This window comes from Scyliorhinus canicula, chromosome 2, assembly GCF_902713615.1.
Source record: "Scyliorhinus canicula chromosome 2, sScyCan1.1, whole genome shotgun sequence".
Lineage (NCBI taxonomy): Eukaryota > Metazoa > Chordata > Chondrichthyes > Carcharhiniformes > Scyliorhinidae > Scyliorhinus > Scyliorhinus canicula.
This window is the reverse complement of record NC_052147.1, coordinates 248,637,666-248,657,975: the sequence shown is the minus strand read 5'-3', so window position 1 is coordinate 248,657,975 and position 20,310 is coordinate 248,637,666. Positions and strand designations below refer to the sequence as shown.

Genomic DNA, 20,310 nt, shown 5'->3' with positions numbered 1-20,310 from the left:
TCTACTTTGAGGTTTTTTAAAGTAACAGTATTGCACTGAGAATTCATTTTCCTGCATCAGCTGATACTTTTTCCAGTACTTACAAGTGGTGAGATTAATAGGAGTTGATGGATAACAGAGCTGTGATTGTACAACAGAAATGACTTGTCAGAATAAATATGAACGCATCTATGTAAAATTGCAGATCCTGTAATACACTTCAATGAAAGGTTTTAGTTTAATGAATTTTCAGTTCACAGAATCATTAATCATTTTAAAATCTGAAATCAGAATATTTAGTTGTTTCAAAACACTTAGCCTGCTATTGAAGAGCAAAATAATACACTTTCTTTAGTTAATGCCTTCATTTGTGACCTAATTCAATCCATCAAAATTTTGCAGATACAAGCATAAAATACAAGCCACGAAAGAAACTAATCAGTCGAATGACTTATCGTTGAATTTGGTTAAAAATTGGTTCAAAATGCATAATCTAATTTGGGCAATTTGTATGTATATTAGTTAACTTAATTTGAATGTCATTCAGAACCGCAAGGCTGCAATTTATATGGGAATTCTGTAACTCGATTATTGGTACATTTTCAAGTGATAGAATCATAGAATCATAGAATGTACAGTGCAGAAGGAGGTCATTTGGCCCATCGAGTCTGCACCGGCTCTTGGAAAGAGCACCCTACCCAAGGTCAACATCTCCAACCTATCCCATAACCCAGTAACCCCACCCAACACTAAGGGCAATTTTGTACACTAAGGGCAATTTAGCATGGCCAATCCACCTAACCTGCACATCTTTGGAATGTGGGAGGAAACCGGAGCACCCGGAGGAAACCCACGCACACATGGGGAGGATGTGCAGACTCCGCACAGACAGTGACCCAAGTAGGAATCGAACCTGGGACCCTGGAGCTGTGAAGCGATTGTGCTATCCACAATGCTACCGAGCTGCCGTTGGTTTTAATTCACATTTGATGGATTTCAACAGAGTAAGAACTTGAATAAAATACGGTATGTTCAGCTGCCAAGACTGAGTCGAATATTGCCATTCATTAATCTGGAATTTTTGCTAACACTTAATGTCACTTGCTGTAGCGTGGACCCCTTTAAGGGGATGGACTCCACAGACCACATGACTGGCTGGGGGTATATCGCGTGGGAGTGCATGACTTTGGGGCAATGGGGAGTTTGTGCCGGGCTCTGGGAGCAAGGATCCCAGGCAGTTTGGCCAGGGAGCTAAAGTGTAAAGAAGTTGTATAGAGTGCCTTTTCGAACTGCCTTTTCCTGCCATCAATAAACCCCTTTTATTTACTCCAGGAAGCCGCAGTATATGTGTCTCGAGCTACCACATCATCAGTAACATTCAAACAGAGCATTTTTTAAACTTTGCCCCCTCTCACCCCCCCAGCTGAAGTTACCTGTTCTCCAAATCAGTTCCAGTGCGTTGTAACCAAACGCTGCATTCCTGAAGAATGGGTCTGTGACAAGGACCATGACTGCGCAGATGGGTCCGATGAATCAAATTGCAGTAAGCTACTTCTAAACTCACTAACATGCAAGTGTATTGTTGTACTTCTAAATGTATGCTTGATGATGAGTGAGATGATCTGTTAAGTTGGAAAGAATTTGGAAGAAACGTAAAATATGAACTGTTAACGCATCCTGATGGTTAACAGTAAGACTCATTTTTCATGTCCTAATTTCAGCAAGGATTTTCTTGAAAGCTGCAATGCAGTTGTCACTGTTTGGATTGTGTATCAACACTTGTATTTCTGATTAAAAATAAGGTAGGTTCCACGAACATGGTCAATTTCCTGCACAACCTACGAGTGAGACATTGTCGGAGGGCCTGACAGGAACTTTGCAGCAAATTAATCCTGTAGTTAATTTAGTGCAACCCCAACAACGCTCCAGAAGCTTCACACTATCCAGGACAAAGGAACCCACTTGATTGACACCCCTTCCACAAACATTCACTCCCTCCACTACCGACTCACAAGAGGCAGCCATGTGCACCATCTACAAGATGCACTGCAGCAACAAGCTAAGGTTTCTCACCTTCCAGACCCATGACCAAGCTCCAATCCAAACCACCCACCATCCAGACGTGAAATATATCACCGTTCCTTCACTGTCGCTGGGTCAAAATCCTGAAACTCCTCCCCCGCCTCCAACAGCACTGTGTGTGCATCTAAACCACATGGACTGCAGTGGTTCAGGAAGACAGCTCACCACCGACTTCTCAAGGGCAATTAGCGATGAGCAGTAAATGCTGGCGACACCCACGTCCCATGAATGAATTGAAAACATATATCTGCCATTGTTCAGGAAAAAAACATTACAAAGGAAAATAGACGTTATGTATTGTAGTACACTTCTGATGTTGTCAAAAGATTTCAGACTTTGTAAGGAACAAGAAGGTATTTATGAATTGAGTAACTTTGTGTAGTTGCAAGTGTTGATTACTACATGACTGCTAGGTGTATTCTACCCAAAAGAGGACTCCACCCTCTGGGGTGATCACTAACTCTTGGTTCCCATTGTTCCCTCAAGTCAGGTGACGCTTTCTGACTGTACTTTGTACAGACATCACAAATATGACATTCCTCCCCCTTTACCTTCTCTTATGCAATTTTCAAAATCAATTTACTCAAACCCACAATCTAAATAAATACTATACAAGCAAGTTAGACATTTGTAAATTGAAGTAACAATTGTTCAATGATGAGACTTTGAGACTTACACAGTAGTTAGCACTGTTGCTTCACAGTTCCAGGGTTTGATTCCCGGCTTGGGTCACTTTGTTTTTGGAGTCTGCACGTTCTCCCTGTGTCTGCGTGGGTTTCCTGCGGGTGCTCCGTTTTCCCCCCACAGTCCAAAGATGTGCAGGTTGGGTAGATTGGCCATGATAAATTCCCCTTAGTGTCCAAAAAGGTTTTACAACACCAGGTTAAAGTCCAATAGGTTTGTTTTGAATCACTAGCTTTCGAAGCACTGCTCCTTCCTCAGATGAATCCTGATTCACCTGAGGAAGGAGCAGTGCTCCGAAAGCTAGTGATTCGAAACAAACGTGTTGGACTTTAACCTGGTGTTGTAAAACTTCTTACTGTGCTCACCCCAGTCCAACGCCGGCATCTCCACATCCAAAAACGTTAGGTGAGGTTACTGGGTTACGGGAATAGGGTGGAGGCGTGAGCTTAAGTCGGGTGCTCTTTCCAAAAGCCAGTGCAGACTCGATGGGCCGAATGGTCTCCTTCTACACTGTAAATTCTATCTATCGATGAATCAGAACACTTCTACTAGTAGGCTTCAACTATGCAAAGTTCCAAATATAGGCGTAATTCTCCCAAAAAATGACCAGGTTAATTTGGCGCGGGTTTTTCATAAAGTTTCCTGACGGCTCTGCCAACGAGATCCCCACCACTATTCAGTAACACTTAGTCACTTTTTTGGGCCTTGGGGAGTTTCTCACCAGTTTTGCCAACAAGAATTGTTTTTAGCACAGGGGAACTGAACTCGGAGATTGGGCCGCCAATTTGAAAGGGTGCCCGATCTCTAAGTGAACTTCTCGGTCCCCACACACCTCCACCCATGGATAATGTCACCCCTCACACACACGGACGCTACTCCACACCCCCAAATGAGGACACCCTGCTATGGGGCCCCTGGGGGTCCCCCATCTCTTCTGGGACCCCTACCCATCACCTCTCCAACCTCCCAGAGGCCTCTACTTACCTGACCTGCACTCCCCAACTTTCAAACACCTCTCCACCATCATTTCATCAGCATGACATCACTCGCCCCTGACCCTTGGCAGTGCCACCCTGGCACCTGAGCTCCCTCGCACCCAGGCAGTGCTCCTGCCAGCTGGGCAGTGCCAAGGTGCCAATGTTAAAGGGGAGGGCCAGAGAGCCACCCGGCGCTTACCCTGACCACCCAGGGGTGTTTGATGGCCTGGGAGACCTCCCGGGTGCCATTCCACCTGGTCCACATTTGTGTGGACCAGCACTAATCAGCACCCAGCTGCTTTGCAAGAGGCCGGTGGATCCCAGGTGGGTAGGTCGTAAGTAGGTTATGACCTACTTCCAAAACCGTCATTTGGTCCTGCCCATTTGGGGTGGTGTTCCGACTCCGATGTCTCGCGGGACTTCGGTAAATCCCGCGAGGGGCATAGCCTGTTTGCGTGTCCACTGGAGACCTCGCCTGGGATTCTTTGGCCGCGTTGTGCTCTCGCTTGAGCTCAGCACAGCAAGAGAATCGTTCCCATAATCTTGCGTGTGTTTCTTCCATCAGACCTGATTAAGATCAAAGATCATAGAATTTACAGTGCAGAAGGAGGCCATTTGGCCCATCGGGTCTGCACCGGCTCCTGTAAAGAACACCCTACCCAAGGTCAACACCTCCACGCTATCCCCATAACCCAGTAACCCCACCCAACACTAAGGGAAATTTTGGACACTTAAGGGCAATTTATCATGGCCAATCCACCTAACCTGCATATCTTTGGACTGTGGGAGGAAACCGGAGCACCTGGAGGAAACCCACGCACACACGGGGAGGATGTGCAGACTTCACACAGCCAGTGACCAAGCCGGGAATCGAACCTCGGACCATGGAGCTGTGAAGACATTGTGCTATCTACAATGCTACCGTGCTGCCCATGAGTACATGAATAAGTACATGAATAGGATGGAATAGAGGGATACGGTCCCCAGAAGTGTAGAAGATTTTAGTTAAGATGGGCAGCGTGGTCGGCACAGGCTTGGAGGGCCGAAGGGCCTGTTCCTGTGATGTACTTTTATTTGTTCTTTGTTCATTGTTCTTGGCTACTTTCTGGGTTCTGTTCTAGACTCTGCGCTGGCCAAGGATGATATACTTTACTATGCGGATGGTGTTACTCTCCAATCTTTTGTCGATACTTTTCTTTGTCAAGCACCTCACTCTACAATAATGCAGGTCCATCATCACAATGCAAGAGTCAGGGCAGCACGGTGGCCTAGTGGTTAGCATAACCGCCTCACGGCGCTGAGGTCCCAGGTTCGATCCCGGCTCTGGGTCACTGTCCGTGTGGAGTTTGCACATTCTCCCCGTGTCTGCGTGGGTTTCGCCCCCACAACCCAAAAATGTGCAGAGTAGGTGGATTGGCCATGCTAAATTGCCCCTTAATTAGAAAAAATAATTGGCTAATCTAAATTTATAAAAAAAAAGAAAAAAAAATCACAATGCAAGAGTCTGATACCTTGAAAGCTCATTCACAAACTGTCAGGATAACTTCCTCTTATCAAAGAAAATCACAAATATTCTTTAGTCCATTGCTCTGCTTTTGCAAACCCTTCAGTTTATCAGTTTCTGTATTCCTTTCAAAGTGAATCTATTATTCTTTCCTCACAGTTGATAGCAATCTCTCCCTTCTCATGCGTTGCATGTTTTCGGAGAACTGACAAGTTTCTTTTTGTTATAGTTGCAACAAATTCTACCTCTATATTCAACATTTCTTCCTCCCCCTTGTTAGATTCATCAGACAATGAAACTTTCCGAGGACTGTACCCATTCTCATCCACCTCAAGAGGAGGGGAAAGGAAATAGGAAGGATAATGTAAGGGAATGAAAAGAGTGCGAAATGAAGGGAAGGTTCAAATATAAGAAACAATGGAATGAAAATGTACATGAGCAAACAAAATGATTGTTCTCATCATCAGCATCATCTATATATTGGAGTCAATCAGGGTTTTGCGACTTGAGGACACAAACTTGGGGGCAGTATGGTAGCACAGTGGTTTGCACTATTGCTTCACAGCTCCAGGGTCCCAGGTTTGATTCCTGGCTTGTGTCTCTATGCGGAGTCTGCACGTTCTCCCCGTGTCTGCGTGGGTTTCCTCCAGGCGCTCGACTATCCTCCCAGAGCCCAAATATGTGCAGGTTAGATGGATTGGCCATGCTAAATTGCCCTTTGTGTTCAAAAAAGGTTAGGTGGGGTTACTGGGTTATGGGGATAGGATGGAGGTGTGGGCTAAGTGTGGTGCTCTTTTCAAGGGCCGGTGCAGACCTGATGGGCCGAATGGCCTCCTTCTGGTCTGTAAATTCTATGATTCTATGAAACTCATAGTTGACAAAGTACTGCTGTAAAGTTGTGGGCTGTTTCCGAACCCAATGGCTGCAATTGGAGGAGCTGCATTTCAGTGATGCCCTCCTAAATTTTGATGCCTTTCAATATTTGATAAATGTTATTTGATCAATTGGAATTACATTTGTATCATTGATTATACTAAATTGTATGAATGAAATGAAAATTGATTATTGTCATAAGTAGGCTTCAATGAAGTTACTGTGAAAAGCCCCTAGTCACCACATTCCAGCACCTGTTTGGGGAGGTTGGTACGGGAATTGAACCGTGCTGCTGGCCTGCCTTGGTCTGCTTTAAAAGCCAGCGACTTAGCCCAGTGTGCTAAACCAGCCCCTTTGTATTATGCTGTGTTTCAAAAAAGTGAGGGACAGAAAACAGACTTTTTCTGAGGTTAAGAATAAAAATAAGGTTGAAAAGGCAGGAATCAAGCCCATTTGTTTCCTGGCAGAAGGAGTGTTGGACATGGCAAGGGAGCTTTGTTAATATGTTATTCAATTAGACACACTTACATTAAATATTACATCACGCTGTGGAATCTATTTTTAATAGCATAGTCTGATCACAAATTCACTGGTGAGTTATGCTAGTCAGTTCATCATGGGAAAAAAAATTGTTATACACTCTTCCTAAAAAATAATTTGCAATTCACTACTATGCTCTCGAACTGGAGTGAATCTTTTTTAAAATAAATTTAGAGTACCCAATTCATTTTTTTCCAATTAAGGGGCAATTTAATCTGGCCAATTCACCTACCCTACACATCTTTAGGTTGTGGGATCGAAACCCATGCAAACACGGCGGGGGGGAATGTGCAAACTCCACACGGACAGTGACCCAGAGCTGGGATCAAACCTGGGACATTGGTGCCGTGAGACAGAAGTGCTAACCAGTGCGTCACTGTGCTGCCCTAACTGGAGTGAATCTTGAGGTTTGTGCTTCTAACAGACTTGATGGGCCTCCTTCTGCACTGGAGGGATTCTATGATTCTACAATAAACACCATACCCAGAGAACAAATTCAAGTGCTGATCACTCTTTCTGTGGTGATATTCTTGAGGACAACAGACCCAAATCTGTCCTCTTGTCAACTTTTAGATTGTATCACATTGTATTTATTTAAAGAAGGTAATAGTCCAGGTTTAGCTAGATGATACTCCATATCATTTAGTATTCTACATCGGGTCTCTTTGTGAGTCACCACCTTCCTGGGGAAGATATTTTAAATAGGGTAGCGTACATCTTCAATTATGCAACAGGGAAGGTGTAATGCATTTTTGCTCTTGCTTTTTGTTTCCGAAACCATCCACATCCTTGGCATTTACGGCAAAATCATGAAGTGCTGAGAGAAATAATCACGGTAAGTGGAAAATACTTTCATGCGCACTGATGCAACAGCCATCCTGAGAGAAACTTCAAGCTGCTGTTTCTTTCAGTGTTATTAAATGTGACATGGTGCAAATATTAAATGGATATCTGTGTATTGGGAATTCAAAGCCACATATTTGGCTGATGCGATGTTAAGTAGTTTTGAGCTCTGGATTATAGTCACCCCTATTTCTGTTTCATTTTATTTTTTGATGGACTCTAGCTCAAATTGCATGTGGCACGGATGATTTCCACTGTAAAGGTACAAGCAGATGTGTCCCAGGGCGTTGGAAATGTGACGGAGAGGATGACTGCGGAGATGGTTCGGATGAGCCAAAGGAAGAATGTGGTACGTTTTGTTTCTGAAGCCTAAAGCCATGGCGTAAGATATCTCAATTACTGATATAAGTCACTGATGGACCAATAATTTCAAAATTAGCTATCAATAAGGTATGATTTCTGAAAGACATTTTCAATTCCTATCTATCTTTCTTCTTCTATTGCTCTAAAAATACTTGGAATTCTGACTCTGAAAAGGCCATTGTCCATATTCTATTGTGAAATTCTCTCCACAATCCTACCGACTAATCATTATTTTGAAGGTATTACGCGAATGGGAGAATAGCTATAATAGTGGGGAATTCTCATCCCCGCTCCCTTCGGGGCAGATCGTCCTGTGGCAGATGCAGCGAGAAATTGGCCACCGGCAGGTTCTTCTAGTCCTGGCAAAGTCTATGAGCTTTTGCGTGGCTCACCCGACCCACCACTAGGGAACCCGCCAATTTTGGCGGGGCTGAAAGAGCCCACCAGTGGCAAGGGCCAGAAAATCCTGCCCAATGTGGATTCAAGGGTCTATCTCCAATATGGTAACTAAATCTTTGTCCTTAGCATCACTGATGTCTGTACCAAGGAAGACTTCAACTCTTTAAAAACGTCAGCCGGAATGCTCCTGGTCACTTCTGGTGTAGCCCAGTATGGCACATCCTGTCAGGGCGCTTGTGCAAACATGTATTGTACACTCTACATGCAGGATGGACAGATAGTGATGTCAGATAACTTCTAATGCTCTTTCGAAACATGATTTTCCATTTTGAATTGCACAAGTCAGTTAATAGCCTATCTTACACGTGACCCCCAACTAGTGCTGTTTACAGGGTCAATCATCCAACTCCCATGGAGATGCTTTTGTCTTATTCCTTTTGAAGGAGAGTTAGTTCAGAGTGAGCAGAGGTACTGTGCTGATTGTTACTGGAGGAGTTTTGCAAACCTTCCAAGAGTGAGTGGCACTAGATTTTGGTAATGGGGCCATGGAGTTGGAAGGCCTGTCAGGAGAAAGTCTGCTTCAGTAATGGGAGCTATAGTCCCACTTTGGGCTGCAGTATAAATTTGATTTGGCACACATATATCTGACAAGGGAAGCGGTGAGTTTTTGACAGTTAATTTTCACAACTGTATCTTACAGTTAAAGTTCACGGAATTTCAGCTATTGTTTGCATTCTTACTGGCATAACAAGTCAAAAGAAAAAATACTTCTTTTAAGACAAGGAGAACATGAGGAGAGAAACTGTTCAGAACTTGTGGTGTCATGACCCACATTCAAAGTGAATTAAACATTTTCCACTTCAATCTACGGGTGTTCAAGCACACCTTGTGAACATATACCATTCTCGTGTTATAAAGTATTTTTATAATGAGCCATACTGCGTAAGAATATTACCTTATTCTTTCCATTATTAGGTTATCATAACCTGCTACTCGCCACTCAGCATTGAACACACCCAACAGCCATGTATTGCATTGAGGACTAACAAACTAACTTGGGAGGGGGTGTTGTCAGGTGGTAAGAGGTATGGGGGCAATGTCTGGATGGGATGGTGGTTGAGCATTGCGTGGAACATGTCAGTACTCTCAACTATCACTTTTGCAGATATATTCAGAACAATTGGAGGTATTTGCATTGCCTATAATCGTGGAACTGCAGGCAAAGTTAAAATGCAGAAAATGTGGATCACGTGATGTGAGCATGGGAGTAGCTGCTTTTCCGTAAGCTCCGGCTGTGCTCGCCTTCTAATCCTTTTTAAAATCTGTTTGCACATTTCTCTTGCGTCTTTCCTTGGCAGATACAGTTTTTACTTTGTCCTGAGGTTTGTTGGCCAATATTTCAGCACTATTGAGTCAAGATGAGTCAAATGCTTACATCCTCGTTGATTTGTGGTGACTGGGAGAAGTTGAAGTGGGGCCTTTTCTTTAGCGGCACAGCTGCTTTTGGGGGGCTTCCCGCCCTGACGGTGCGGTGTGTTCCGACGGATGCTGGCAGCTAGCGATGATGTTCATCGCTCAGAATTTCGCAGGTTGGCAACGCCCAATTCTGAGAGGTGCAAGGTGTTTTTATGGAGGCGCTGGAGACGCACGAGGCGATTCTTGAAATCGAGAGAGCACTGTCCTTGGTGGATTGGGGGAGCACATTTAATCCTGTCTCCAAGGCCTGGGATTGACTTGGCATTCTGACCCCTGTTCCTATGTTGTCCTGTTCCTGATGTCAGCTAAGAGGGGTTGGGAATGGCTGAGGACTGTCGGGTCATCCCCTCCCCCACTGAAGCCTGGGTTGTTGGCCACCTGGGTTCAGGTAAGACGGTATGTTGAAAACAATGAGGTTTTCTGCTGTGCTCATTGGAATCTTTGTAAGATCCTGAGTGCTCACCATCTTTAATCATGCTTTATCCTTGATTCCTGCATTCTTTGTGTGCCAGTGAAGAAGTGTTTATCCTGATAATTGCCTCGCATCTCAGTTTTTCTCCTAGACTTCAAGCCCTGAAAATTATACCGTTGTCTGTTGATGTTGTCATTTTATTTGCTTGCAGGTGTCATGTGGGAGTACCTTTAAGAAATGGGTGCTAGGTTATCATAACCTGCTACTCTTCACTCGTGTATATAAATATCTGTAGTGAGAGTACCTCTAAGAAATGGGGGTTTACTACTGCAGTGATGTCAGAGAGTGGGTGGAGCTGGGCTGTCTGTCAGCTTTTTACTTTCATTTTAGACTGTTTGCTGCAGGGTGTGTTTTGGTTTCATATTCAGAGCTGGATAGCTGCAGTCACAGCCAGAAGGTGTAATGTTCTCTCTCTGTAATCTAAAGACTGTAAATCGATCCTGGTGATTTAGGTTTTGTTTTTAAGTGGTATGGATGTTAAAAAGGAAAGCTTAAAGGTTTCCTTAGTGTTGTATTCTTTGGGGGTTGTATTTGAATTAATGATTGCTAGGTTGTTCTCTGTATGTTTTAAAAAAGGTTAACTTGAATAAACATTGTTTAGCTTTAAAAAAATACTTTTCCAGTTCTGCTCCACCATACCTGTAGAGTGGGCCGTGTGCTCCCCATACCACAATCTATTAAACGTTGTGGGTCAGGTGAACTCCATGGTACACTTTGGGGTTCTCTAAACCCTGGCCCATAACACAGGTAAGTGAATAATTTGGTTTGGATGTCCTACATTGCTGGTTATCCTGATTTAATGAGTTTATATCACATAAAGCTGAATGCTGCATTCAAGATTTGTGCAAAGTATATTTATCCTTATGTATCCTGGGGAAAAGACGAGCGGGACTGGAGTAGGAGGAGAGCTGGAGGGTTAGGGTTGGTCGGATTAATCTTGTCCTCGCTATGCCCGTGGAAGGTTCCTCCAGTGAGAGCTGATCCCTCATTATTCAGTTAGTGCCCTTTCCTTTTTCAGGCCCAGACAGACTATATGTTATCCTGTTGAGGACTGTGATTTGTTTGGCTCGAGTTGATGCTTGGTGATGCCCAGTCCTCTCCTTGTCGCTCTGTAGTCGTATTACGGCAATCTTTTCTGGCCTGGGCCTGGAGAATTTGCTCTGTGAGTGTTAGTCGATTTCCCTTTTAGTTCTGGTGTTTTCAGGATATTGTTTTCTTCCTCTGTCATTTGGTTTTGAAGTTATGGGTATGATGTAGATCTGTGATGGTGCCTGTATCCTGCTTTGGTGCAGAGTGGTCATACAAAGGAATATGTTGGGGTTTTGCCCCTGATTAATCCGGTCTTATTTGTTCCCATTCTTGTGCTGTACCTGTTGTCCATTGATACCTATGGCTTGCTTTCCTCCTCATTTGTTTGTTTTGGAACTATTTTTGTAAAAATGGAAAATAGTAGATGAGTCAATTGTAAACAGAAAAACATTTTCTTCCGTAGAGTGCAAATCACACAATCTGGCCTGGTGATTGTTCGTTGTACAGAGAGGTTAACCTTTCCTCAGGGAGCAGCTAAGCCATTCAATTCAAATCAAAGTATCCTGTGGATCTTTGCATAGAAGGTCGCTAATATCCTATTTTTACTTTTGTCTGTCTGGTCGATGTTGAAATTATATCTTGGCTTTGCTGTCATTTTGACGCCATCTAATATAAACTTTCAGTCTAATTTGTCAATGTTTTAAAAAATTGTTTAATGGGATATGGTGTCACGTGCTGGGTCAGCATTACTTATCCATCCCTAATTACCCTTGTGAAGGTGACAGTGGGCTTCCTTCTTGCAGTCCACCTGGTGTAAGTAAACGCCCCGTGTTGTTAGGGCGGAGGTTCCTGATTTCTGACCCAGCGACAGTGGAGGAATGGTGATATATGTCCAAATCAGGATGTTAGGTGTATTGGAGGGGAATTTGCAACTTGTGATGTTCCCATGGGTCTGCTACCTTTGTCCTCTAATTGCTGGAGGTCACAGCTTTGGAAGGAGCTATTGAAGTTGCCTTGGCAAATTGCTGCAGCGGACCTTATAGATGGTACACACTCCTGCCAATCTGCACTGGTTGTTTAAGAAATTAAATTTTAACTGTTGAATAGGATATTGATCAAACAGACTTTTTGTTCTGGAAGACATTGAGCTTCTTGAGTGTTGTCTGAGCTGTACACATTCAGGAAATTGGAGAGTATTGCCTCACACTGCTGACTTGTGCCTTGTAGATGGTGGACAGGATTATAGAAAGGATGTTATTAAACTGGAAAGAGTACAGGAAAGATTTACTAGAATGCTACAGGGACTTGATGGTTTGAATTATAAGGAGAGGGTGGGTAGACTGGGACTTTTTACCCTGGAGTGGAGGAGGCTTAGGGGTGATCTTATAGAAGTCTACAAAATAATGAGGGGCATAGGTAAGGTAGATGGTCAACATCTTTTCCCAATGGTAGGGGAGTCTAAAACTAGAGGGCATAGGTTTAAGGTGAGAGGGGAGAGATACAGAAAGGTCCAGAGGGGGAACTTTTTCACACAGGAGAAGGTGAGTGTCTGGAATGGGCTGCCAGAGGCAGTAGTGGAGGCGGGTACAATTATGTCTTTTAAAAAGCAATGAGACAGTTGTATGGGAAAGCTGGGTATGGAGGGATATGGGCCAAATGCAGGTAATTGGGACTGGCTTAGTGGTAAAAACTGGACGACATGGGCAATTTGGGCCAAAGGGCCTGTTTTCATGCTGTAGACCTCTATGACTTTATGACAGACTTTGGTAAGACAGGAGGTGAGGTACTCTCCTCAAAATTCCTTGTGTCCATCCCATCCTTGTGTCCACCCCTAACCCTAACCCTAACCCCATTCTTATGGCCACAGTATTTATATTTTCCAGTTAAGTTTCCGGTTAGTGGTTACCCCCAGGATGTTGGTGAGAGATTCAACAATGGTGATGGTTAAATTCTCTTCTTGGAGACGGCCTTTGCACTTGTACGGTGCAATGTTATTTTCCATACTTAGCAATCCAAGCCTGAATCTTGGCCAGAGACACAGACTGCTTCAGCGCTGGAGTCACAAATTGTACTGAACATGGCAATCATCAGTGAACCTTCATCCAATGCCGGTCGGTGTCTATGTACTTACATTGTGGGCTTTGTGTCGTCCTATTATGTATTTTATGTTTATTTTATTTTCATGTACTAAATGATCTGTTTGAGTAGCTCGCAGAAAAATACTTTTCACTGTATCTCAGTACATGTGACAATAAAAAAATCCATCCATCCATTTCTTCCTTTATGATGGAAGGAAGATCATTTATGAAGGAGCTGAAATGTTTGATCTCTACAGCAACTGCAAGCATTTTCCATTGTGTCAAGTATGTCTTAAACCAGTGGAGAATTTTCCCCAAGGTTCCTATTGACAATTTTGCTGGGGCTTGTTGATGCGATACTCCATCAAAATATTGCCATGATATCAAGGGTAGTCACTCTCACTCCACCTCACCTGTTGGATGGTTTCTATTGTATTTTGAAAATACAGCATCCAGTGAAAAAAATGCCTGTTGTTTAGGTGAGAATGGTATATGTATTGTTAATTTTTTTGTTCTGACACGTGGCAATGAAGTTTTACCCAGTAGTAAAATATTTCCATACAAGAACATAAGAACATAAGAACATAAGAACTAGGAGCAGGAGTAGGCCATCTGGCCCCTCAAGCCTGCTCCACCATTCAATTAGATCATGCCTGATCTTTTGTGGACTCAGCTCCACTTTCCGGCCCGAACACCATAACCCTTAATCCCTTTATTCTTCAAAAAACTATCTATCTTTACCTTAAAAACATGTAATGAAGGAGCCTCAACTGCTTCACTGGGCAAGGAATTCCATAGATTCACAACCCTTTGGGTGAAGAAGTTCTTCCTAAACTCAGTCCTAAATCTACTTCCCCTTATTTAGAGGCTATGTCCCCTAGTTCTGCTGTCACCCGCCAGTGGAAACAACCTGTCCGCATCTATCCTATCTATTCCCTTCATAATTTGAAATGTTTCTATAAGATCCCCCCTCATCCTTCTAAATTCCAATGAGTACAGTCCCAGTCTACTCAACCTCTCCTCATAATCCAACCCCTTCAGCTCTGGGATTAACCTAGTGAATCTCCTCTGCACACCCTCCAGCGCCAGTACGTCCTTTCTCAAGTAAGGAGACCAAAACTGAACACAATACTCCAGGTGTGGCCGCACTAACACCTTATACAATTGCAACATAACCTCCCTAGTCTTAAACTCCATCCCTCTAGCAATGAAGGACAAAATTCCATTTGCCTTCTTAATCACCTGTTGCACTTGTAAACCAACCTTCTGTGACTCATGCACTAGCACACCCAAGTCTCTCTGAACAGCGGCATGCTTTAATATTTTATCGTTTAAATAATAATCCCGCTTGCTGTTAGTCCTACCAAAATGGATAACCTCACATTTGTCAACATTGTATTCCATCTGCCAGACCCGAGCCCATTCACTTAACCTATCCAAATCCCTCTGTAGACTTCCAGTATCCTCTGCACTTTTCACTTTACCACTCATCTTAGTGTCATCTGCAAACTTGGACACATTGCCCTTGGTCCCCAACTCCAAATCATCTATGTAAATTGTGAACAATTGTGGGCCCAACACGGATCCCTGAGGGACACCACTAGCTACTGATTGCCAACCAGAGAAACACCCATTTATCCCAACTCTTTGCTTTCTATTAATTAACCAATCCTCTATCCATGCTACTACTTTACCCTTAATGCCATGCATCTTTATCTTATGCAGCAACCTTTTGTGTGGCACCTTGTCAAAGGCTTTCTGAAATCCAGATATACCACATCCATCGGCTCCCCATTATCTACTGCACTGGTAATGTCCTCAAAAAATTCCACTAAATTAGTTAGGCATGACCTGCCTTTTACGAACCCATGTTGCGTCTGCCCAATGGGACAATTTCTATCCAGATGCCTCGCAATTTCTTCCTTGATGATAGATTCCAGCATCTTCCCTACTACCGAAGTTAAGCTCACTGGCCTATAATTTCCTGCTTTCTGCCTACCTCCTTTTTTAAACAGTGGCGTCACGTTTGCTAATTTCCAATCCACCGGGACCACCCCAGAGTCTAGTGAATTTCGGTAAATTATCACTAGTGCATCTGCAATTTCCCGAGCCATCTCTTTCAGCACTCTGGGATGCATTCCATCAGGGCCAGGAGACTTGTCTACCTTTAGCCCCATTAGCTTGCCCATCACTCCCTCCTTAGTGATAACAATCCTCTCAAGGTCCACACCTGTCATAGCCTCATTTCTATCAGTCGCTGGCATGTTATTTGTGTCTTCCACTGTGAAGACCGACCCAAAAAACCTGTTCAGTTCCTCAGCCATTTCCTCATTTCCCATTATTAAAACTCCCTTCTCATCCTCTAAAGGACCAATATTTACCTTAGCCACTCTTTTTTGTCTTATATATTTGTAAAACCTTTTACTGTCTGTTTTTATATTCTGAGCAAGTTTACTCTCATACTCTATCTTACTCTTCTTTATAGCGTTTTTAGTAGCTTTCTGTTGCCCCCTAAAGATTTCCCAGTCCTCTAATCTCCCAGCAATCTTTGCCACTTTATATGCTTTTTCCTTCAATTTGATACGCTCCCTTATTTCCTTAGATATCCACGGTCGATTTTCCCTCTTTCTTCCGTCCTTCCTTTTTGTTGGTATAAACCTTTGCTGAGCACTGTGAAAAATCGCTTGGAAGGTTCTCCACTGTTCCTCAACTGTTCCACCATAAAGTCTTAGCTCCCAGTCTACCTTAGCTAGTTCTTCTCTCATCCCCTTGTAATCTCCTTTGTTTAAACACAAAACACTAGTATTTGATTTTACTTTCTCACCCTCCATCTTTATTTTAAATTCCACCATATTGTGATCGCTCCTTCCGAGAGGATCCCTAACTATGAGATCATGAATCAATCCTGTCTCATTACACAGGACAAGATCTAGGACCGCTTGTTCCTGCGTAGGTTCCATTACATACTGTTCTAGGAAACTATCGCGGATACATTCTATAAACTCCTCCTCAAGGTTGCCTTGACCGACCTGGTTAAACCAATCGACATGTAGATTAAAATATCCCATGATAACTGCTGTACCATTTCTACATGCATCAGTTATTTCTTTGTTTATTGCCTGCCCCACCATCTCGTTACTATTTGGTGGCCGATAGACTACTCCTATCAGTGACTTTTTCGCCTTACTATTCCTGATTTCCACCCAAATGGATTCAACCTTATCCTCCATAGCACCGATGTCATCCCTTACTATTGCCCGGATGTCATCCTTAAATAACAGAGCAACACCACCTCCCTTACCATCCACTCTGTCCTTCCGAATAGTTTGATACCCTCGGATATTTAACTCCCAGTCGTGACCATCCTTTAACCATGTTTCAGTAATGGCCACTAAATCATAGTCATTTACGATGATTTGTGCCATCAACTCATTTACTTTATTCCGAATACTACGAGCATTCAGGTAAAGTACACTTATGTTGGTTTTTTTACCTCTGTTTTGAATCTTAACATCTCCAGTTTTATTCCTTTTGTTATTACTGGGCCTATTCACTGAACTCCCCTCAGTCACTGTACCTTGTACTGTCGCCCTTTTAGATTTCTGACTATGTCTTCTCTGCCTTGCACTTTTCCCCTTACTTCCTTTTGCTTCTGTCCCTGTTTTACTACCTTCCAACTTCCTGCATCGGTTCCCATCCCCCTGCCACATTAGTTTAAACCCTCCCCAACAGATCTAGAAAACACCCCCCCTAGGACATCGGTTCCAGTCCTGCCCAGGTGCAGACCATCCGGTTTGTACTAGTCCCACCTCCCCCAGAACCGGTCCCAATGCCCCAGGAATTTGAATCCCTCCCTCTTGCACCATCTCTCGAGTCACGCATTCATCCTATCTATCCTGACATTCCTACTCTGACTAGCTCGTGGCACTGGTAGCAATCCTGAGATTACTACCTTTGAGGTCCTACTTTTTAGTTTAACTCCTAACTCCCTGAATTCCGCTTGTAGGACCTCATCCCGTTTTTTACCTATATTGTTGGTGCCTATGTGCACCACGACAGCTGGCTGTTCACCCTGCCCCCCCTCCCCCCCAGAATGTCCTGCAGCCGCTCAGAGACATCCTTGACCCTTGCACCAGGGAGGCAACATACCATCCTGGAGTCTCGATTGCGTCCACAGAACCGCCTGTCAATTCCCCTTACGATCGAGTCCCCTATCACTATAGCCCTGCCATTTTACTTCCTGCCCTGCTGTGCAGCAGAGCCAGCCACGGTGCCATGAACCTGGCCTCTGCTGCCTTCCCCTGGTGAGCCATCTCCCTCAACAGTATCCAAAGCGGTATATCTGTTTTGCAGGGAGATGACCGCAGGAGACACCTGCACTGCCTTCCTACTCTTGCTCTTTCTTTTGGTCACCCATTTTCTATCTCCCTCAGTAACCTTCACCTGCGGTGTGACCAACTTGCTAAACGTGCTATCCATGACCTCCTCAGCATCGCGGATGCTCCAAAGTGAGTCCATCCGCAGCTCCAGAGCCGTCAAGCGGTCTAACAAGAGCTGCAACTGAACACACTTCTTGCACGTGAAGGAGCCAGGGACAGTGGACGTGTCCCTGAGCTCCCACATCGCACACGAGGAGCATGACACGGGTCTGGGATCTCCTGCCATGTCTTAAACCCTTGGTAAACTTAAACAACTAGAATTTCAAAATAAAAATAAATAAATTAGACAATGAAAAGAAAAAGAGAGACTTCTTACCAGTCACTTACCAGGGTTAAAAAGCACCTCCTCACACTCTGCACCGAATTACCTCACTGCACCAAATTACCAAGTTTCAATCCCCCACTCTGGATGAGTCTCACTCCGGATGAGTCTCCTGGAAAAGTGCTCGCTTTTGGATTTCTCCCATTTCTGGAGTATGCACTTCATTTTCTGTTTCTTTTGCTTAGGGTCTTTCTTCTTTGAATCAACATGTATTCAGAATCTTGATTTTGAATCCTGAGATTAAAATAGCCATTTCATCAACTTTTCAGATAGTGAAAGACTTTTGGCAGCTTCCCTGTCTTGTGTCAGCCTCCATGCTTGAACACCTTTTTTTAATGACGTAATCTTCAAGGAATAAAATGAACCTTTTAGTGTTCCCTTTTGTATTCGAGTGCCTTCAATAACGATCACAATCACTGTCTCTGACCTGATTTTCAATTAGATGTTCCTCACTTATGTCTATCTTGTCTGTTTCAGCATTCATGTCTTTTTTTATTGCATTAGCATTTCATTGCAGACACAGTCCTTTGGAGTGATTGGCTGATGACATTTTACCCTGGCTGATACTGGGCCAGAGATTCATAGAAAATAGAACATAGAACAGTACAGCACAGAACAGGCCCTTCGGCCCTCGATGTTGTGCCGAGCCATGATCACCCTACTCAAACCCACGTATCCACCCTATACCCGTAACCCAACAACCCCCCCCTTAACCTTACTTTTTAGGACACTACGGGCAATTTAGCATGGCCAATCCACCTAACCCGCACATCTTTGGACTGTGGGAGGAAACCGGAGCACCCGGAGGAAACCCACGCACACACGGGGAGGACGTGAGACTCCACACAGACAGTGTCCCAGCCGGGAATCGAACCTGGGACCCTGGAGCTGTGAAGCATTTATGCTAACCACCATGCTACCGTGCTGCCCCTTAAATCTACTCCTGAAAAAGTTACAGGAAGCTTATGTTTTCATTCATGCTCAAATTAGCCAGGAGGTTTAGAGGAAAAAGAGGCGAGTCAAAACTTGTGAATCCCAATAGGTTTCTCATTGTTTTCAACCTCACCACCATTTGACTGGCAAATGGGGTGACACCCTCAATTTCCATGTTATTTTTAAGAGGTTCCTGTATTTGCACATTAAATACTTATTAAACTCTGCAAAAGAATGTTTGCAGTGATATTTGACAGTGCATTTACTCATTAAACATGATAATAGTAAAGCAAACTTCCCCAGCCCAAAACGGGAACAATTTAAATTGCAGGGATTTATCCCATCATATCGTCAGTCATTAGCAATTTCAAATTCATATTTATTTCTTACTTTTCATTTTAATCTTGTTTTTCACTTTCTTTTAATCCAACCCTTTCCACTCTTTTTTAGTTTGGTACCTGATTTGACATTGAACTCACTCAGTCAAATTGACCCACCTTCGTCATCAATCCAGTTTCTTTTTCAGTGTGTAATCTCATTGCTGACAGAAATAGATTGCAGACCTCATAGGTCACTAAAGTTTCAGATGCCCCATTGCCCTTGAAACGCCATGATCAGCTTGTACCTCCAGCAAGTTACAGCACAAAGTACATTCGAGTTGAAGAGTGCAGGAAGTAGTCGAACAAATGACATAATTTCAACGAGATTAACACAATAAATAGGAGCAGGAGGAGACTATGACTGGAATCCTCCGGCCGTTCGCTGGCTGTGGGATTTTATGGGCGTGCTGGCAATACCCCCCGCCTGCATATTTCCCAGTGGCGTGGTATGGCTTCAATGGGGAATCCCATTGACAAGCGGCGGGTGTAGAGAATCCCACCACCCGTGAACGGCGCACCAAATTCTCCGTCCTCACTAGCAGTGGGAGTGTGGCGTACCCGAAACAGAGAATGCCAGCTTGTATGGACCATCAAGCCTGCTGTGTCTTCAATACAATCATGGCTGTCTTTGGGCTTCAATTTAATTTGACCGCCAGCTCCCCATTTCCCTGAAAGACCAGAAATCTGTCTAACGCGGCCTTATCTGTATTCAAATATGGCCCATTATGTTCTTATCACTATGAATCATGTGAAACAAAGATAGACATAGCTTACCATTTTATGATATACTTAATTCTCCAATAAGCCAATCTATCAGATCACTGTCAATCTTTTACTGTATTCTGTGTATCATTATTTTTTTGCCGTTATGAACATAAAAAACAAAATTTTAAGTAGCCCCTACAGGCCATCAAATGTGTTATGTCATTCAGTCAGA

The 20,310-nt window shown here is 43.7% G+C and overlaps 1 protein-coding gene across 1 annotated transcript in view; it reads left to right on the top strand.

The window, feature by feature from the left end:
• Positions 1 to 20,310, top strand: part of LOC119962094 (low-density lipoprotein receptor-related protein 1-like) — a 2,271,162-nt gene that overhangs the window by 2,054,904 nt on the left and 195,948 nt on the right. The window contains 2 exon segments of the mRNA XM_038789946.1: positions 1,403 to 1,522; positions 7,706 to 7,831. Coding sequence (XP_038645874.1) covers positions 1,403 to 1,522; positions 7,706 to 7,831 — 246 coding nt within the window.